General features: G+C 40.7%; 1 protein-coding gene across 2 annotated transcripts in view; it reads left to right on the top strand.

Moving 5' to 3' along the window:
- gata4.S (GATA binding protein 4 S homeolog) overlaps nt 1–19,754 on the top strand; it is a 36,746-nt gene extending 16,992 nt beyond the window's left edge. The window contains 5 exon segments of one of the 2 annotated variants that reach the window (NM_001090629.1): nt 9,636–9,802; nt 15,080–15,205; nt 16,367–16,454; nt 17,308–17,435; nt 19,233–19,754. In NM_001090629.1, coding sequence (NP_001084098.1) covers nt 9,636–9,802; nt 15,080–15,205; nt 16,367–16,454; nt 17,308–17,435; nt 19,233–19,385 — 662 coding nt within the window. In that variant the 3' untranslated portion in view covers nt 19,386–19,754. 2 annotated transcript variants of the gene reach the window in all.
- Nucleotides 19,755–19,983: the final 229 nt, after the last annotated feature.

Here is a 19,983-nt window from a genome sequence, read left to right as displayed (position 1 = left end):
CCAGGGACTGATTCGCCCAACCTTGCACAACTTCGACAGGTGCAAATGCGCTACGAATACGCAAATTCACTTAAATGCAAAGTTTTGTCCCAGGCGTCGAACAATGGCGACTTTTCACTAGCGTTACTTCAGCAGTGCAAGCATTTCATAGCGAAGATGCTCCAGCGTTCATTTGTGCCTCCCGAAGATTCGCTAGTGATCTTGCGCTTAGGTCAATTTGCATACGGCGGGTAATTTAAAGTTGTATGGACGTCTTTATTATAAATGTTGTTGCAAACGCTTGAAGTGAACACTTTTTATTACACAAGTCCAGGGAACCTTAATAAAGACAAGAGAGTTAATATAATGCCCTACACAATGTTCCATATGTTATAAAATGTCCGGAGAAAACCGCCTACCCAAAAAAGTAAGTTAGGACTTTTGCAGCCAAATTCACTTAAAAAAAGGAAAAGTCGCCAACGTTTTTGGAACTTTAATGCATTTTCGGCTCACAGGATATGATGTAAGTGACAGAAGATTGAGGAAGATCTCGCTGCTTTTTAGCACTTCGCCCGGTCTGAGGTGGTGAAGTCAATTCTGGCGAATTATAGATAACGTTCAGTAAAATCCGCACTTTAAGTGAATTTGAGGAGTAACGTCTTTTTGCCAGAGCGAAAAGTCGCCTGGCGATAGAGTGCGACGGTCTGTTTCGATAGCGAATTGCCACCTGCTAGTGAAGTGGCGATGTCCCCGCGGGTGCTCACGCTAGTGAATTGTCGCTAACGTTAGCCACTTCGCTCCTTAGTAAATCTGCCCCATAGTCATAGGCAAACGTGTCAGGATGCAGATGTTATTAAACTGCCGAAATATAGTCGATTTTGGTTACATTATACGTATACAGCAATTATTTACAGTTAGGGTTGCCAACTTTTCTGGAAAAAAATACCGGTCTATATACCGGCCTATATATATATATATAAATATATATCTTTTTTCCCTACTAATAACATTGGGATCAACCATGATTTTTACCGGCCAAGGGGCAAGCCTATTTACAATATGAAATAATGGGACGTAAATTAAAATGGCGCACCCGTCATTAATCTGTAAAGGAAAACTTGCTTTTCCCTGGAAATTTTATGCAGAATTTAGAACATATAAAATTCCATAAAGTCATGGCAACTGTTAAAGGTTTGCTAATGTTCCTGGGATAATTGTGACAGAAGCTTTTATGTATGTGGGTAATTAATTACTGTCGAGGCAAACAGATCCGACTTCAGAGAAGGAGTCAGGGGGAGTTGTGTGTGTGCTGGAGTTAGTGTGTATATTTATCACTCTGTGTATACTGATAAGGTAAATAGGTCTTTGTAATCTGTTATCTTACAACCAAGACACAAATGGGACAAATGTTAGGCCACAGAGAGTCTATTTGCTACGACCAGGTCCATATGTAACACTTTAACTGCTAACACAAAAGACACAATCTGCCACTCTGTATGACAATGCATGAGATTTCTTTAAGGGATAAGTAAACCTTAAAAAATAAGTGAATGTAAAATGGATGAGGGGGCTATTCTTAACACCAAGTGGAAAAAAAAAAAAAAAAAAAGAAAACACCTCTGCAATGTACATTCATTATTTATTTTCTTTTAATTCCAAGATATTAAGGGGCAAATTCACTAAGCGCCGAAGCGCTGAATGCTAGCGTCAATTCGCTAGCGTTGGGCATTTTCGTTACTTCGCATATTCACTAACGAACGCTGGCATAGATTCGCTAGTGTTACTTCGCACCCTTACGCCAGGCGAATTTTCGCTACGGACGTAACTACGCAAATTCACTAACGCGCGTAGTGTACTGAACGCTACCTTTTACGCTAGACTTCCTTCGCCACCTCAGACCAGGCGAAGCGCAATAGAGTAGATAGGGATTGCTTCCAAAAAAGTTCAAATTTTTTCTAAGTCCCAAAAAACGCTGGCATTTTTTCTATATTATGGGTGATAGGCTGAAAAAGATCGAAAAAAATTTTTGGGGCTCCCCTCCTTCCCCCCTACATTTCCTAACTCATGGCAACTTAACTATACAGTGGGCACATGTGTAGGGCAAAAACATTTTATTTGATGTTTTGAAGGTTTCCCAGGCATTTGTAGTGATTCTACGAATTCCTCCATTGAAATTTGAATTTGGCACCGTATGCAAATTAACCTTCGCTAGCGTAACTTCGCTTCACTTAGCAAATCAACTCTAGCGCAACTTCGCAACCTTACGCTACCCCTGTGCGCAACTTCGGATTTTAGTGAATTTGCGGAGCGCAGGCAAAACTACGCCTGGCGAAGTGCGGCGAAGTTGCGCCTGGTGCAACTACGAATGTATAATAAAAATAAATAATAAAAAAACTTCGTTTTCCGAAGTTGCCTCACGAGGAAACTTCGGGTGACTTCAGAAAATGAATCGCCGCTAGTGTCATGCCACAGGCGTTTTTTCATTCTAGCAGGCGGAAGACAGGGGGAAGCTGTTCGGGGAGATTAGTCACCCCAAAGTAAAGGCGATTAGTTGCTGGGGGTCTAAATCTCCCGAATCTCACAGTGTGGCATTACCCTAAGGCTAGGGCCACATGGGAAGATTCAGGGAGATTGGTCGCCTGGCGACTAATCGCCGCATCTTTGAGGCGACTAATCTCCCTGAATGGCTTGCTGGTATCTCGCACCGCTAGCGCTAAAGTCGCCTGCACCTATGCGATACGTTTTTAAAGTCGCTTGAAATTGCTTCACGTGGCAATTTCAAGCAACTTTGAAAAACGTGTCGCCGCATGTGAATAGGCGCAGGCGACTTTTGGGCTAGCGGATGCAAGATACCAGCAAGCCATTGGGGGAGATTAGACGCAGCGATTAGTCGCCAGGCAACTAATCTCCCTGAAATCTTCCCGTGTGGCCTAGCCCTTAAGGTCCCCATAGACGCAAAGATCTTAGCGATTTTAGCGAAATCCGACCAATCCGTCAAATTATCGTGAAGTTAGTGGGAATCGAATGATCGTACATTTTACGATTTTTCATCCGACATCTGTCACAAAATTGAGATTGGTTTTTCCTATTTTCTTTTAATGGCTGTGTATAGTGATCTTTGTTCTTTTTTATTTGTAACCTGAAAAATTATAAAAAAAAAAAAGAAAATTGATCGGCCAGGTTAGAAAAAAATGTATCGGTCCCAGTGCAATGTATCTATGTTTGCAGGGCCAAGCAGGCAGCTCCCCTAAGGGTAGGGACACACTGGGCGATTTGGGGAGATTTAGTCGCCTGGCGACTAATCGCAGCGACTTTTCTCTCTGAATGCCTCCCCTCACTCTGCGCCTGGATAAAATGAAAAGTCGCCGGCGCTAATCACACACGGCGATTCGTTTTCCGAAATCGCCCGAAGTTGCCTCACGAGGAAACTTCGGGCGACTTCGGAAAACAAATCGCCGCGTGTGATTAGCGCAGGCAATTTTTCATTTTATCCAGGCGCAGAGTGAGGGGAGGCATTCGGGGAAGATTGGTCGTGGAAAGTCGCGGCGATTAGTCGCCAGGCGACTAAATCTCCCCAAATCGCCCAGTGTGTCCCTACCCTAAAGTTTTCCTGGCAATATCACTTGAAATGGTCTTTTTAGTTGATGGACAAACGATTGTTTCGAGATAATCGTGGTCTCACGATAACGAAAAGATCTTTTAAAAATCTTTACATCCATGACCAGCTTTAGAGCAAAGACACAGGCAATGTCTCATTCTGCAAATAATCTGTTACAGTTAATCCAAGTGAATTGGATTTATCAGATAGTAATTGCGAGTTTGATTGGGATACATTATCATTAATTAGTTAGAGATTGTCACTGTGTGAGATAATGAGGGCACACAAACAAATACAGAATTTATAGGGCTTTACATCAGGAAAACATTGAGACTTCTCTTGTCCTGGGTTAAACACACACGTTTCAAACACAGAGTCGTGTACAAAGTACAGTTGTTGCCTTAGGCAAATTGTTTTTTATGGGAAGTGATTATAAAAGGTGTAGTTAAAGGGATACTGTCATGGGAAAAAAACATTTTTTCAAAATGAATCAGTTAATAGTGCTGCTCCAGCAGAATTCTGCACTGAAATCCATTTCTCAAAAGAGCAAACAGATTTTTTTATATTCAATTTTGAAATCTGACATGGGGCTAGACATTTTGTCAATTTCCCAGCTGCCACTGGTCATGTGACTTGTGCTCTCATAAACTTCAATCACTCTTTACTGCTGTACTGCAAGTTGGAGTGATATCACCCCCTCCCTTCCCCCCCCAGCAGCCAAACAAAAGAACAATGGGACAGCTCCCCAAAATTGAATATAAAAAAATCTGTTTGCTCTTTTGAGAAATGGATTCCAGTGCAGAATTCTGCTGGAGTAGCTCTATTAACTGATGTGTTTTGAAAAAAACATGTTTTCCGATGACAGGATCCCTTTAACTGTCCTGTGTGATCTGATGAAAATATATAACATTAACCTTTATTATTGACCAAAAATGATGAATAGTTGTTTGGCTTAACCAAGGAATACTAACCTAAGCTATGTACAGTTCTATTAAAGTGACACTGATCTAACTGAAGATATACTATATAAAATTTCAGTACAGTTATGGGGTCTATTATCCAGAATGCTCAGGACCTGGGATTTTCCAGATAATGGGTCTATCCGTAATTTGGATCTTCACACTTTTGTCTACTAGAAAATCATATAAACATTAAATAAACCCAATAGGCTGGTTTTGCCTCCAATAAGGATTAATTATATCTTAGTTGGGATCAAGTACAAGCGATTGTTTTATTATTACACAGAAAAAGGAAATCATTTTTAAAAATATGGATTATGGATTATTTGGCTAAAATGGAGTCAATGGCCTTTCCGTAATTCTGAGCTGTGTGTATCATGTGTTTCTGGATAATGGATCCCATACCTGTATGTAAATGATTCAGCCAAGAAAAATAATGTTCTGTTATGCCCAGTAAGCAATTGACGCGACAATTCTAGGCGTCGCTGTTGGTGAATTTTTCGCTGTTTTGCAAATTTTATGGGAAATTCGCACATTTTTTGGCGAAACGGGAGAAATTGCCCGTCACTAGTTATTTTGTAAAGTCGGATTTTAGGTTGGATTTTTAGGGGCTTATTTAGTAAACTACTACCTCTGTGCGAGCTCTATTCCCCCTTCAAGATTTGAAAAATCGGCTGAGCGTGTGCAGTACCGGACGCACGCGCAGCCAATGGGGGCGAAGTGCCCGGCTGGGGTGGCCTTGGGCGTAGCTATTGAGGAAGCAGACCCTGCAGCTGCAGGGGGGCTCAAGAGGCATAGGGGGCCCCCTGAGACCCAAATAATGAGCAATTTCAACATTTACTGGTAAAACACAGCAATCTCTGGATATGTTGAGAGCCCTTAAATGCAGCATTTTCTGTGGGGCCCAGTAACATCTAGTTTTGCCTACAAAATATAAGGGGAGCAGCCGCCAGTGAAGATTGTGTATTGTTTGACTTGAGCCTAATAATTTAGGGAAGTTTTGGGCCTCTGCAAAAAAAACAGCAGCTCCCCATCCCCATGACTGAACAGTCACATAGGCTTTCATAAGAATGCTGCACCCTAGTTACATAATCAGCTTTATAGCAAGCGTTGGGGGAAATCTCTGTAGATCTGATGCCAATGCATACCATCCAATTGTCCCGTTTTTACAGTCCAGATTTTGATGGCTCAACCCACAGTCCTGGTTTGTTACTGAAATGTCCCGACTTTCTGTTTGATCTCCTGCACTGAACAGCCAGAAAAAGATACCAAGTTTCTAACTTAGTTGGCTTCTGGCATACATAGCAGCTGCACTTAGATACTTTTGTAACAATTTAAGATAAGCAAAGAAACAATTGTAACAATTTAAGATGCGCAAAGAAATAATTGTAACAATTTAAGATAAGCAAGGAAACAATTGTTACAATTTAAGATAAGCAAAGAAACAATTGTAACAATTTAAGATGTGCAAAGAAATACTTGTAACAATTTAAGATAAGCAAGGAAGCAATTGTACCAATTTAAGATGAGCAAAGAAACAATTGTAACAATTTAAGATGTGCAAAGAAATACTTGTAACAATTTAAGATAAGCAAGGAAACAATTGTAACAATTTAAGATGAGCAAAGAAACAATTGTAACAATTTAAGATGTGCAAAGAAATACTTGTAACAATTTAAGATAAGCAAGGAAACAATTGTAACAATTTAAGATGTGCAAAGAAATACTTGTAACAATTTAAGATAAGCAAGGAAACAATTGTAACAATTTAAGATAAGCAAGGAAACAATTGTAACAATTTAAGATGTGCAAAGAAATACTTGTAACAATTTAAGATAAGCAAGGAAACAATTGTAACAATTTAAGATAAGCAAGGGAAAAAAATTTAACAATTTAAGATCAGCAGGTCTCTTGGGGAAACTGTGACTTGCAGCTTAAAGGGCAATTCGCCTTCATTAGCAAAGCTTTAATAACATAAAAACCAAAGGCTTGCTAATATGAGGACTTGCTCTTTCCTGTTCTTATCCCAATCTGTCAAACTGAGTGCTCATATAAGCAAAAGGGAAATTGTCCGTGTTGAGGCCAAGCAGTGCGCTTTGTATTGTTCTGAAAGCTGGTGGGGGGATTGTCAAGTAATTTGCAGACTATATAAAAGCTTTTTTCTTTTCCTGTCTGTTTGTATATAAAGGAGAGGGCAGAGAAGTGTCAAGAAGCCCATAATGGCAGGATTTAAAGCCAAATTAAGTAGCCGACTGCCATAAAGAAATCCAGGAGCTACAAGTTCAAACCACAGGCCTTAACAAAGAAAATATTGGCTAAGAGAGTAAAATCCTTGTGTCCTTTATTTCTACCAGGGGGTGCTGGGACTTATTGCCTGTTTGTCTTCCCATTACTTACACTTAAAAAGCTTATCACAATTCTCCCATCATAAAAGTAACAATCCACTGGCTTTATAAGCAAGATTTTCTTTGAGTAAATGTTTAATAAAACATATGGGCATGGGTCACCGGCTACTGGACATTTATCAGTTTATTTACATTAATTAACAATGAGCAACAACTGCCATGCTGATTATTTTGCAAGGCCGGAATGAAATGTAAATGGAGGAATAATAACACGATTGAAACAGTGCCTCGTGTGGCCCAACTCTAAAATACATCACAGAATAAGCATCACGGTGTACAGCGTAATCTGTTGGATTTACAAATAAAAAAGAAATGTATTTATATATTGCTCTTTCCAAATCGTGCATTATAAGAATTTATTATTATTATTAACATGTATTTATAAGAAGCTTGTAAAGAGCTGACAGTAAAGGTGTCTATACATGGAAAGATCTGCTTGTTTGGGGATATGCTCGACTTAAGGCAGGCGATATCGAGCTGATCTGATCGTGAGCTCTAGGGTCCAACATTTGGATCACAGCGCTGGTAATGCAGGTGGTTGGAAAGAGGGTATTAACCAAATGTTGCCCTCGATCTCATGGGAATTTTAAGCCCTCCCAGTTAACAGCTGACTGATTTTTGGCCAGATATCAATCATGGAAGGGCCCCATACACTGGGCAATAAGCTGCTGACTTTGTTTTCTCATGGCCATCTTTACTCACTACTCAATAATCCATAACAAATCACTGTACGCTGTTGCTGAATACCATTTTCTACTTGGGGGTGCCAAAAGTTACGCACACCCGAGTGACTTTTTATGCCCCGGGTCAGTGCTCCTATCAGCAGAAAACCACAGGCCTGGGAGTTCTTCCATCGAGCACCACGGATAGATCCAGAGTGAAAAGTCGAACTTTAACGGAATAGCCGCTATTTCGATTTACTGCACACGCGTCTGCCCTGGGAAATGTAAAAAGCGAAGAAGCAGGAAGGGGATCGAGCAGTGGTGCTCACTTGAAGAACCCCAGGGTGTCAGGTAAGTAAAAGTAGTCACTTGGGGGTGCGTAACTGTTGGTACCCCCAAGTAGAAAATGGTATTTCTTCTCCTTTAAGGTGGCCATATATGATAAAATGCACTCGTTTGGCGAGGTTGCCAGATAAACGGATCTTAACCCAATATGCCCACCAAAGGCAGGGAGATATCCGGTTATTCCAATCATTGCGCCCTAGGGCCAAACAATCAGATTATAATGAAGGAAATGGCTGCCGACGGGTAGGGTTGCCACCTCAACCCTTTAAAAGTGAACACATGGAGGCATATTTACTAAGGAGCGAAGTGGCTAAGGCTAGCGACAATTCGAGCTCCCCCAGGGACATCGCTAATTTACTAACAGGAGCAGGAGCCAATTCGCTAGCAAAACAGACCGTCGCTGGTGGTCATTCGCACTCTTGCCGGGAAACTTTTCGCTCTGGCGAACGGACGTTACTCCAAAAATTCACTAAAGTGCGGATTTTACTGAACGTTACCTCTTTCGCCAGAGTTGACTTCACCACCTCAGACCAAGCGAAGTGCTATAAAGCAGCGAGATCTTCCTCAATCTTCTGTCACTGACATCATATCCTGTGAGTCAAAAACACATCAAAGTTCCAAAAACGTTGGCGACTTTTCCTTTTTTAAAGCAGAATTGCCTGCAAAAGTCCTGACTTGAACTGTTTTTGGGTAACCGGTTTTCTCCAGACATTTCATAACTTATGGAACATTCATTTTTTAGTGGGCTCATGTGTAGGGAATTATATTAACTCTCTTGTCTTAAGGTTTCCTGGACTTGTGTAATAAAAAGTGGTAACTTCAAGCATTTGCACCAACATTTATAATAAAGACGTCCATACAACTTTAAATTACCCGCCGTATGCAAATTGACCTAAGCGCAAGATCACTAGCGAATCTTCGGGAGGCACAAATGAACGCTGGAGCATCTTCGCTATGAAATGCTTGCACTGCTGAAGTAACGCTAGTGAAAAGTCGCCATTGTTCGACGCCTGGGACAAAACTTTGCATTTTAGTGAATTTGCGTATTCGTAGCGCATTTGCACCTGTCGAAGTTGTGCAAGGTTGGGCGAATCAGTCCCTGGTGACAATTTGCCCTGCAGGCTGTGGATTCCGTATGCATTCGCTTTTAAAGGGGTGAGGTGGCAACCCTAGCGACGGGTCGTAGGACCACATTAACTAGCCGATGCCGTCCTCGATGACAGGAAAAATCAAACCTGACTGATCGATATCAGGACGATTTTTTTGCCTGATATCGATCTGGGAGTCCAGTCGGAAGCCCGAAACATGTATTTGTAGAACAACAACATATTGCGTAGCGCTGTACATATTGCGGATTTCAGCAACCAGATTACAAACTGGAGAGCTGCTGAATAAAAACCGAAATAACTGAAAAACCACAAATAATAAAAAATGAAAACCGATTGCAAATTGTCTCAGAATATCACTCTTTGCATCATACTAACAGTTAATTGAAAGGCGAACAACCCCTTTAATAGTTCTTGATTACTAATGTCTTACTGTAGCCTACCAATGACTTGGGTCCCAGCAATATAATAATATTTGTGTACAATGAGCAGCGTTACTCCCATACATTTACATTTTAATGCAGGTTTATTTTCAGGCATTTGGAGAGCCCCCCTCTTAATTTTGTGTCTCTGATCCACAGAGTTTTTTGACGATTTTTCCGAGGGCCGAGAATGTGTCAACTGTGGAGCAATGTCAACCCCACTTTGGAGGCGGGATGGAACAGGCCACTATCTATGCAATGCTTGCGGATTGTACCATAAGATGAATGGGATCAACCGTCCTCTGATCAAGCCCCAAAGGCGACTGGTAGTTTTTTTTGCTTATTTGTATGTTTATGATTACTTTTAAGGAGAAGGAAAGCTACTGAGGCAGTTTATTGCCAATAGATTAGCCACAATAGTGCAAGCTACAACGCTGTATTTATTCTGTACAATTACAATGCTTTACAGAAACTCTAGAAGTTCTCTATTTGTTTAGGATTGCAGCTGCCACATTAGCTTGGTGTGACATCACTTCCTGTCTGAGTCTCTTCCTGCTCACTCATAGCTTTGGGCTCAGATTATAGAAGGGAGGGGAGGAGGGAGAGAGGAGCAAACTGAGCATGCTCAGGCCCTAGCCCTGGAGGTTTAAGCTGAAAACAGGAAGTCTGATACAGAAGCCCATGAGTACACAATAGAAGGAAAGAAATGTGGTGTTTCTTTTGACAGAGGACTCAGAGCAGCATTGCTTTGAGGGGTTACTGGTGTATTTATATAGACCTTTCTGATAAAGCTTATTTAGTTTTAGCCTTTCCTTCTCCTTTAAAGGAGAATGAAAGGCAAATTTCACTTGGGGGTGCCGTCTTTGGCATCACAATGTAAGTTGCCTTTCCTTCTCCTTTAAAGGGATCCTGTCATTAGAAAACATGTTTTTTTCAAAACGCATCAGTTAATAGTGCTACTCCAGCAGAATTCTGCACTGAAATCCATTTCTCAAAAGAGCAAACAGATTTTTTTATATTCAATTTTGAAATCTGAAATGGGGCTAGACATTTTGTCAATTTCCCAGCTGCCCCTGGTCATGTGATTTGTGCCTGCACTTTAGGAGAGAAATGCTTTCTGGCAGGCTGCTGTTTTTCCTTCTCAATGTAACTGAATGTGTCTCAGTGGGACATGGGTTTTTACTATTGAGTGTTGTTCTTAGATCTACCAGGCAGCTGTTATCTTGTGTTAGGGAGCTGCTATCTGGTTACCTTCCCATTGTTCTTTTGTTTGGCTGCTGGGGGGGAAAGGGAGGTGGTTATATCACTCCAACTTGCAGTACAGCAGTAAAGAGTGATTGAAGTTTATCAGAGCACAAGTCACATGACTTGGGGCAGCTGGGAAATTGACAATATGTCTAGCCCCATGTCAGATTTCAAAATTAAATATAAAAAAATCTGTTTGCTCTTTTGAGAAATGGATTTCAGTGCAGAATTCTGCTGGAGCAGCACTATTAACTGATTCATTTTGAAAAAAAATTTTTTTTCCCATGACAGTATCCCTTTAAGGAGGCTGGCCATTGTTTGGAAATCCTTCCCTGAAATCATAAATGTCCCTGGGTATATTAGTCAAACTGGTTTAAAATATGCATTAGTAAATCTGGCATTGCCTCTTTTACCCCCTGCCCTAGTTTTTTTTGGTAACAAAGGTCTTGGCTAAATGAGCTCCCTGACAAGTGCTATTAAAGAATATTATGTTTAATTTATGAGGTCCACTAATACTTCCATATTTAGTCAGAAGTCAGAGTCAGAGGGCAATATAATAACAGGTGCAAAGTTTGCTCCGAGTCTAGTAACTCACGGCAACCAGTCAGATATTTGCTTTTATAAAGGAATATCGCCTTAGCCCACTTTCTATAACATTAAATTAAATGTCATGTTAAGATGTGCTCGGCATAGGGAGTTGCCTCTGATCAGTGATGTCATTTACAATACTCTATAAATACTATATCAGAAAAAGAGCACAGAAGTGCACCCGCCAGCATTTTCTAGACCTTTGCTGCTGCCATGTAAAGCCTTGGGTGGATCCAGAGGACTTTAGATACACTGTCCTCTATTAGAGACATCATGGAAAAAGATTCATTCCAGTGCACTTTGATCTAATAACTTCAGCATCATAAACAAACTAGAGGTGACTTCTTCAGGAGGCAGCAATATTGCTTAGGTGGAGGTGGATGGGCCTGAATGTTAAGTGGATTTTTCGCTGTATATAAATTTAAAGGAGAACTATCCCAAAAATGAAAATTTAATATAAGCTTCATCATCTACAATAAGAAACTTTCTATATAAAAACAAAAATTCTTGTTGGTTTTTGAAATAATCAAGTTTATCTTCACTATTCCTCTCTCAGCATCTGTTTCTCTTCATTCTCTCTTCATGCAGCAGTTGGGTGTCAGATATTCATTGACAGTTAGATCCAATATATCTTATAAGGGGGCTCCTTTTGCCTAGAAGATGTATTAGAGCTCACTCTATTAAACTCACCGGACATCATGTCTCTCTACATGCAGGGTTTGTGCAAATGGCAGTTATTTTGTTAGATTTTGTTTGTACTGGAATCAGTTATTTGAGTGAGCTCTATTACATCTGACTTCCTTTCCTAGCAGATGAATTAGAACTCACTCAAATAACTGATTCCAGTACAAACAAAATCGAACAAAATAACTGAGTTTTGCACAAATCCTGCATGTAGAGAGACATGATGGCTGGTGAGTTTAATAGAGTGAGCTCTAATACATCTTCTAGGCAAAAGAAGCCCCCCCATACAATATATTGGATCCAGGGCTGGGCCAGACCAGCCGAGCGCCCGAGGCAACCTGACTGGCCGTGTCGCCCCCCTCCACCAAGCGCACATCACCCTTCACTCAAGTAGGTGCGTGTGCACATGCGCTCAAGGAGACTCCAGACATGACTGGGGTAGGCATCAGTTAAAGGTACATGCCGGGCTACCCCCAAGCTTTGCAGGCACGTGCCTGCTCTGTCTACCCCTAGTTCCGGTCTGATCGGATCTAACTGTCAATGAATATCTGACACCCAACTGCTGCATGAAGAAAGAATGACGAGAATCAGATGCTGAGAGAGGGATAGTGAACATTAACTTGATTATTTCAAAAACAGTACAGAATATTTAATTGATTGTGTTTAGAAAGTTTCTTATTTCAGTATGGTAAAGCTTATATTAAAAGCAAACCTTAAAAATAAGTGAATGTAAAACTGATGAGGGTGCTACTTTAAGCACTTCTGTAATGTACATACATTATTTATTTTCTTTTAATTCCAAGATATTAAGGGATACATGTATTGTTAAAGGACCAAAAAATTTAAAAAAAAAAAAAAATTCATTAGTATAAATCAAAAAATAAACACCAAGACAAATAGAACTTTGCGAAGCCTTTATTAAGAAATAACTTACCGAAACTCCACTTCCGCTCCTGTTCAGAAAAGGTGACAGGGCGACCATCCATTGCGCACGCTGGATTAAGGCGACAGGGCGACCATCCATTGTGCACGTTGGATTTCTCCTCCCTGGCTATCTCTCGTGTTGTACTAACAGCATGTGAAGCGGCTGCACCTCAATGGCGTTTGTCATGGCTCTGGTTCTGTCCCTGTGTCTGCTCGGAACCTGCATGATTTTAAAATACAAGGAGCATTTGATCGGTACCGTGGTGGCCAGGCTCTCGGAGGATATGGCTGTGCGAGATATGGGGGCTGCATTGTATGTAGGATGGGGGGCCACTGCCCTGCTCCTACTTGGGGGCTCCCTACTGTGCTCCTCGGTCGACATGAAAGATGGAATCAGCAACCTTCCAGTCAAGTACTCCGCGCCCCGCATGCCCACCTACAACGGGGACTATGACAAAAAGAACTATGTGTAGTAGGAGAGGGGTTGCAGGGAACACGAGATCTTACCCACTACTGGACTGTGACTTGTACATACAGTAACTTGGCTCTTCCCTCAGGCAGTAACTTCCCCCGTGGACGGAGGGGAATATTCGGATATGGGCGGCTAGGCTCATCCCTGAAAGAAAGGCAGGCGTCCACCTCTGGCTCTCACGCTGGGATACTGTATCCCAGCAGCCTCTTTCTTCCTCCTGACAACTTCCTTGACTACTTGGTGGTCAGACTGGTGGGAAAATGACCAGCAGGTGGCGCTGTTGTAACAAAATTCATTCATATTAACAGTACAGGTATCCCTTAATATCTTGGAATTAAAAGAAAATAAATAATGAATGTACATTGCAGAAGTGCTTAGAATAGCCCCTCATCAATTTTACATTCACTTATTTTTAAGGTTTACTTATCCTTTAACTAATGATAAAAAATGTGTGTATTTAACAGTACATGTATCCCTTAATATCTTGGAATTAAAAGAAAATAAATAATGAATGTACATTGCAGAAGTGATTAAAATAGCTCCCTCATCAATCACCCTATGGGATTTTTAAACCTTCCTAATTTTCCGCCATCTATTGATCAGGCGGGACCTTCCGAGTGCCCCATGAACAGGTCAATAAACGGCTTACTCAGTTTCATGGGGCATCTCTTTTTCAGCCTGACTATGTTGTAACCATGTTGAACATGGATGAGGTTTGGGTTCTATGATAATAAACATGTAAGATATGAGTTAGAAAAACTCTGGTAGACATAAAGGGGATTAGTTATTAAAATGTGAAAACTTCTGAAAATTTTCTGAAAAATACTCACAGATTGCACAGATTTTTTCCCCTTTATCAATGCATTTTCCTGAGAATTTCCTGTGCAGGAAAAAATTTCATAAAATCGTGAAAAAATTTGAATCGTACAAATTTTTCGGATGTGGCACCTGAAAAATACGATTGTTAGCCAAAACTATTTGGATTATTACTCGAAGCCCATAGCAGATCAGGATATCTTCATGACTTCTCCCATCGAATTCACTGTGAATTTCCACGTTTCGCCACCGGCGAATAAATTCTCAGAACTGCCATGCGTCAACACTATTCGGAATCCCATTGACTTTAATGCCGTCAAAACTTACGCGGGCGTCAATTTTTGAGATTTGCAAATTTTTTGCAATTTCGTGAATTTTTTGACAAAGCGAAACGGGAGAAATTCGACCCATCACTACTTGGCAGTTCTGAGTTGGAGTACTTTTTTTTGGACTTTTAACACCCTCAAGGTTTAATAAATTCATAAAAATTAAAGTTTTGTTTTGCCAGGGAAAAATTCGGATTTTATATTAAAAAAAAGGTTTTCAGACCTTAATAAATAACCCCCAAAATGAAGCTGTACTGGGATTACAGAAACCTAACATACATACTGCCACCTAGTGACGAACTAACACATCGCAGTTGCAGAGAACACCGTTAATTTTTTACATTGCAACATTATATGGCACCGTCATTTAGATGTTTGTAAGGGATAAGTATGAATTCAGCAATTTTTCTTGGTGATGAGATTCCCTGTCTGCTTTATTTCAGTTGTAAAGTTATGCAATAATAATTGTGTTTATCTGAGTGAGTATGATTTCACCTGCAGTAGCTAAGGAAATCCCTAATAACCACTTTATATCTTGTCTCTTTCAGTCTGCGTCTCGCCGGGTGGGTCTATCCTGTGCCAACTGTCATACAACCACTACTACACTCTGGCGTCGTAATGCTGAGGGGGAACCTGTATGCAATGCGTGTGGCCTTTACATGAAGCTACACGGGGTATGATACCTCTTCTATCTTCCTAGAGGCCAAATAAATTTGCTCATCTATCCTGATAAAATCACAAGATTAATTGTTTATTAATTATGATTTGATATGGAACTGACGAGGGGGCTATTCTAAGCACTTCTGCAATGTACATTCATTGTTTATTTTCTTTTAATTGCAAGATATTAAGGGATACATGTACTGTTAATATGAATGAATTTTGTTACAACAGCGCCACCTGCTGGTCATTTTCCCACCAGTCTGACCAGCAAGTAGTCAAGGAAGTTGTCAGGAGAAAGAAAGAGGCTGCTCTGATGTTCTTCTGCTTAGGAAAGATCTGAGAAAGATTTTTAATTGTTTTATTCCTAAGCAGAAGAACATCAGCCTCTTTCTTTCTCCTGACAACTTCCTTGACTACTTGCTGGTCAGACTGGTGGGAAACTGACCAGCAGGTGGCGCTGTTGTAACACAATTCATTCATATTAACAGTACATGTATCCCTTAATATCTTGGAATTAAGAGAAATAAATAATGAATGTACATTGCAGAAGTGCTTAGAATAGCCCCTCATCCATTTTACATTCACTTATTTTTAAGGCTTCCTTATCCTTTAAGCAACTAAAAATACCTTACCCTTTAAACAACACATTCTTTGTCCATATATTGCAATATATTTAAGCTGGCCAATTAAATCCCATATCTGGCCAGTCCTACACTTAACTTTCATCTGATTCATTAAGAATTCTATTGCTTCATTACACATTTCTACAGGGTCTAAGTTTTACTTGCAACTTACTTGCTGCTTTCAAGATTAAAACTCCCAAATTTGGCTGCCCTTTTATTGGCCACCACTGGGATCACCTGACTTGTTTGTTATGATTTGATATCTGGCAATCTGCATGTTAGAACTGGGTGACTCTGTTCTCTTCTTATTCCACTGCAAAAATACATTTTTAAAAGGACAAGGAAATGCATATTTAATATTTACACCCCCAAGTAAAGAGCACCTTTCCTTCTCCTTTAAGTAGAAAGTAATATATTTCCTTGAACCTAATTTTAAAGTAGAAAATCTAATATATTTCCATGAACATAAGTATTTCTGTCTGACTTCATTGCAAAGAGTGGAAATCTGATTAAAACAAATGTGACCTTTTCTTTTGATTCCTTTTACAGGTCCCTCGGCCACTAGCAATGAAAAAGGAAGGGATCCAGACACGAAAGCGCAAACCCAAGAACCTCAGCAAGTCTAAAACACTAACAGGTATCACAAATGAACACAGCAATTAACTATATTGAAGTGCTAGTTGTTCTACGTCGATTTATTCGCACATTTGTGACCTCTATTAGGGATGGGCAAATTTTTTCGCCTTGTTTCGCAGAAAAAATTACGCCCATAGACTTGTATGGTATCGTGCTCAAAATAAAAAGACGCGTGTCAAAAAAATTTTGCCGCGTGACAAGATTTTTTTGACGCCTATATACTTTATGGGCATCGGCGACATTTCGCCGGCGGCAAATTTTTGGCAAAAACAAATGGATCAAATTCGCCCATCCCTAACCGCTATTTCCAAATGTCTCGTGTGCTCTTTTTGAGCATGCCGTGCCATAAAACTGAGTGAGACACTCAATGCTTTTTATAGCAGCTAATAGGGTGGGGGTAGTATTTAAAGGATAAGTAAACCTTAAAAATGTTCTCACCAGTCTGACCAGCAAGTAGTCATGGAAGTTGTCAGGAGAAAGAAAAAGGCTGCTCTGATGTTCTTCTGCTTAGGAAAGATGTGAGAAAGGTTTCTACTTTTATTCCTAAGCAGAAGAACATCAGCCTCTTTCTTTCTCCTGACAACTTCCTTGACTACTTGCTGGTCAGACTGGTGGGAAACTGACCAGCAGGCGGCGCTGTTGTAACAAAATTCATTCATATTAACAGTACATGTATCCCTTAATATCTTGGAATTAAAAGAAAATAAATAATGAATGTACATTGCAGAAGTGCTTAGAATAGCCCCCTCATCAATTTTACATTCACTTATTTTTAAGGTTTACTTATCCTTTAACTATTGGAAAAAAATGTGTGTATTTAATACTTGCCTTAATGCTCATTTTTTATTCCCCAGGCCAAAGTGGCAGTGACAGCCTCACTCCTTCCACCAGCTCCACAAACTCCATGGGAGAGGAAATGCGTCCAATAAAGATTGAGCCAGGACTGTCCCCTCCATATGACCACTCAAATTCGCTATCTCAGGTACTATAAACAGAATATGCCGCTAAAATTCTCTCATTCGTGAATGTAATATCATGCAATCTGTAGGGGGGCTGTTGGGAGCCAACATTGTTGAGCCAGTCTGGACAAAATAACACAACTGTGTGACTGGCATTACAATGGGTGACCCTCCTACTATGGGAGCATTAAATAGCCTCATAGCCAGGATTGCAGACATTCTCTGCTCAGGACAGGTTAATGCTATCAATATGAAGGAGAATTAACCTACTTGATCCCAGTGCAAATGTTTGTGGTCCTTACACTGTACTTTACATACATAGTAACATAGTAAGTCAGGTTGAAAAAACACATATTCATAATTTAACCCTATTTTAACCTGCCTAACTGCTAGTTGATCCAGAGGAAGGCGAAAAACCCAATTGATGACTCTCCAATTTGCCTCAGAGGGGAAAAAATCCTTCCGGACTCCAAAAATGCAATGGAACCAGTCTCTGGTCAACTTGTACTATGAGCTATCTCCCATATCCCTGTATTCCCTCACTTGCTAAACACCATCCAACCCCTTCTTATACCTATCTAATGTATCAGCCTGTACCCCTGATTCACTTCCCAGCTCTCCCTGTAACACCCCTTTCCCTCCTCTAATCTCATTGGCTCCCTCCTGTCTGCTGGGAGGAGCTACTGGTGAATAAAGCATCCGACCCTTCCTTGTACCTATCTAATGTATCAGCCTGTACCACTGATTCACTTCCCAGCTCTCCCTGTAACACCCCTTTCCCTCCTCTAATCTCATTGGCTCCCTCCTGTCTGCTGGGAGGAGCTACTGGTGAATAAAGCATCCGACCCTTCCTTGTACCTATCTAATGTATCAGCCTGTACCACTGATTCACTTCCCAGCTCTCCCTGTAACACCCCTTTCCCGCCTCTAATCTCATTGGCTCCCTCCTGTCTGCTGGGTGGAGCTACTGGTGAATAAAGCATTCGACCCTTCCTTGTACCTATCTAATGTATCAGCCTGTATCACTGATTCACTTCCCAGCTCTCCCTGTAACACCCCTTTCCCTCCTCTAATCTCATTGGCTCCCTCCTGTCTGCTGGGAGGAGCTACTGGTGAATAAAGCATCCGACACTTCCTTGTACCTATCTAATATATCAGCCTGTACCACTGATTCACTTCCCAGCTCTCCCTGTAACACCCCTTTCTCTCCTCTAATCTCATTGGCTCCCTCCTGTCTGCTGGGAGGAGCTACTGGTGAATAAAGCATCCGACCCTTCCTTGTACCTATCTAATGTATCAGCCTGTATCACTGATTCACTTCCCAGCTCTCCCTGTAACACCCCTTTCCCTCCTCTAATCTCATTGGCTCCCTCCTGTCTGCTGGGAGGAGCTACTGGTGAATAAAGCATCCGACCCTTCCTTATACCTATCTAATGTATCAGCCTGTACCACTGATTCAGGGAGACAATTCCACATCTTCACAGCTCTCACTGTAACAAACCCCTTCCCAATATTTAGCTGGAACCTCTTTTCTTCTAATCGGAATGGGTGACCTTTTGTCAGCTGGAAAGACCTACTGGTAAATAAATCATTAGAGAGATTATTATATGATCCCCTTATATATTTATACATAGTTATCATATCACCCCTTAAGCGCCTCTTCTCCAGCGTGAACATCCCCAATTTGGCCAGTCTTTCCTCATAGCTAAGATTCTCCCTTTACCAGCTTAGTTGCCCTTCTCTGTACCCTCTCTAATACAATAATGTCCTGTTTGAGTGATGGGGACCAAATATTAAACATTTTTATGTGTTTATTCTAGGCATCTGCATTATCTACAATCACAAGCCATGGATCATCATATTACCCAATGCCAAGCTTAAAACTCTCGCCACAGAATCACCACTCTACATTCAACCCATCTCCACAAGCCAACTCCAAACATGACTCCTGGAACAACCTGGTCTTAGCTTAAAGCACATGCCAACCACCGACCTCCGGACATTCACTGTACTGATTACTTATGGTTGGTTACAATGATACAACTCATCGTTGAACATGTGTAATTAAAGAAACCAAAGACTCGAACGTTTAAAAAAAAAAGTAATAAAAAAGACTTTTTTTAAAAAAAAAAAGAAGTAATTTAAGATTTTGCTGTAATAGAATACATAAAACTATATCCATTATGGAAGAGATGGAAAGACGTGTAGCTGGGATAGAAATTTGGCAACGCAATGAAGCTTCGTCCTTCACACAACTTTGGAAACCCAACTTGTCAGTGGATAAACCCTCTACAAAAGTCCTGATGTTGCGGCGTTATGCTGATTAACTCCCATTCTTTCACTATGTCATTGATTGAATCCCCCAGGCTGGAACCTTGCTAGTCGCTGTCTGAAAAGTTGTACAATTCAAATATTTTACTTTGTAATTTGGCCATTTTGTTTTATTCGTCTTTACGGCACGGAGTTGGAAATAGCTATTGTTTAGGCACCATTTGCAGGGCCTTTCTAAAATATCTCCAGAAACAGATTTTTTTGCCACGTTTTTTTTTCTGATCTCACACAACAGAGCAA

Source organism: Xenopus laevis, chromosome 5S (assembly GCF_017654675.1).
Source record: "Xenopus laevis strain J_2021 chromosome 5S, Xenopus_laevis_v10.1, whole genome shotgun sequence".
NCBI classification, from domain to species: domain Eukaryota; kingdom Metazoa; phylum Chordata; class Amphibia; order Anura; family Pipidae; genus Xenopus; species Xenopus laevis.
The sequence above is the reverse complement of the archived record's forward strand: the minus strand, read 5'-3'. Positions and strand labels throughout refer to the sequence as shown.